Source organism: Octopus bimaculoides, unplaced genomic scaffold (assembly GCF_001194135.2).
Source record: "Octopus bimaculoides isolate UCB-OBI-ISO-001 unplaced genomic scaffold, ASM119413v2 Scaffold_270937, whole genome shotgun sequence".
NCBI lineage: Eukaryota > Metazoa > Mollusca > Cephalopoda > Octopoda > Octopodidae > Octopus > Octopus bimaculoides.
In genome coordinates this window covers 5,360-7,058 of record NW_026372893.1, presented here as the reverse complement: position 1 = coordinate 7,058, position 1,699 = coordinate 5,360, and the positions used below count along the sequence as shown (strand labels likewise).

At 40.0% G+C, this 1,699-nt stretch overlaps 1 protein-coding gene across 1 annotated transcript in view; it reads left to right on the top strand.

The window, feature by feature from the left end:
* The window catches only part of LOC106883177 (uncharacterized), a gene marked incomplete at both ends in the record, with an annotated part of 6,484 nt that overhangs the window by 909 nt on the left and 3,876 nt on the right, over nucleotides 1-1,699 (top strand). The window contains one exon of the mRNA XM_014934096.1: nucleotides 622-741. Coding sequence (XP_014789582.1) covers nucleotides 622-741 — 120 coding nt within the window. The remainder of the gene's footprint in view (nucleotides 1-621; nucleotides 742-1,699) is intronic.

Genomic DNA, 1,699 nt, shown 5'->3' with positions numbered 1-1,699 from the left:
TAAGGGTACACGTGTCTGTGGAGTGCTCAGCCACTTGCACGTTAATTTCACGAGCAGGCTGTTCCGTTGATCGGATCAACTGGAACCCTCGTCGTCGTAAGCGACGGAGTGCCAGCAGCAGATACAACTATTACATGTGTATACATACATCTATTTGTGTGTGTGTGTGTGACTTATCCAACACATGACAATCAGTGTTGGTTTGTTTCCATCCCTGTAACTTAGCAGTTCAGCAAAAAGGACCAATAGAATGAGCACCGAGCTTAGCCCTTTAGCATTCAGATTATTCTGTCAAATGTAATGCTTATTTATTCACACCTCTGAGAATTTGATGATATGATTGTTTATTTAGAATGACATGACATTGTAGTGTAGGTATGAGAGGTCAGATCTAATTGATTTGAACATCCAATAAAGATAGAATATTTGGGCCAGATATAACCAGCTTAAATGCTAATGGGTTAAAATATAAGTCCTGAGGTCAGTTCATTCAATTAAGCTCTTCTATGTAGTACCCTAGCATGGCCTCAGTCCAAAGATGGAAATAAATGAGTAAGAAAGTGTGTGTGTGTGTGTATGATCATAGAATCCATTAATGTTTGTCTTTATCTTCTTTTACAGCTGAATTGACTTGCAATTACAAGGATATGAAATACAAGGAAGGGGACACTATTGTTGATGGCTGTAAAGTATGTTACTGTACAGAACATAAAACGATGCCTTGCGTTACAATGTGTAAAGGTAACATTTTAAAAGATTAACAAAACTCCATTCATCCATCTTTTCTGCCCCAATATTTCTGGGAGGGTCATTATAGGATGAGTCCACAGGTACCTCCTCTGTAAGACCCTATCAAAAGCAAAAATTTCTTGCAGGATTCTCAAGCATGACCAACTGAGACAATGGATATCCTCCAACCATCTCATTCTTGGTCCACCCCTAAGTCTTTTGCCAGTTGGTTCAGCTTGAAGAATTTGTCTTGCGGTTCTTCCCAGCAACATTCTAATCACATATGTCCATAGTACCTTAGCTGTGACCTCTCTATGCGGAGAAGTAGTGACACAGCCTGGAAAGAACCCCTGATCTCTGAGCTAACATTATTCCAGAAATACTGTGAAAGAATCCTATTTCGGTTTGCTTTGTACTTGTGATTGTATTCATTTGGTCATCACCCAATGTTGTATGTCCCTCGGAAGGCTCGCAGAGATAACACAACGAGTTGTACAATTTAATTATTACATTTATTATTCAATTACATACAAAGAACGCACTCACCCAATGTTCGTTATAAATAAACAAAAGTCATGTCCGCCATATCTATCAATGACATTTTACTACCCCAATCACACAAGACAACAACAATGAAACAATGAACTCAGACGAACCACAGTGACACACGGAACGTCAGACGAATAACATATCCAACAGTCCATATAACACCCAACCTAAATGTACAATACTTTCTGCCAATTAAGAAAACTCAGAAAAATCTATCAGTTCTTGATTGTATTTCACCCAATGAAGCACCCACAGACAACTGCTGTTGAGCGGTAAGTAGCTTGCTTACCAACCACATGGTTCCGGGTTCAGTCCCATTGCGTGGCACCTTGGGGAAGTGTTTTCTGCTATAGCCTCGGGCCGACCAAAGCCTTGTGAGTGGATTTGGTAGACGGAAACTGAAAGAAGCCCGTCATATATA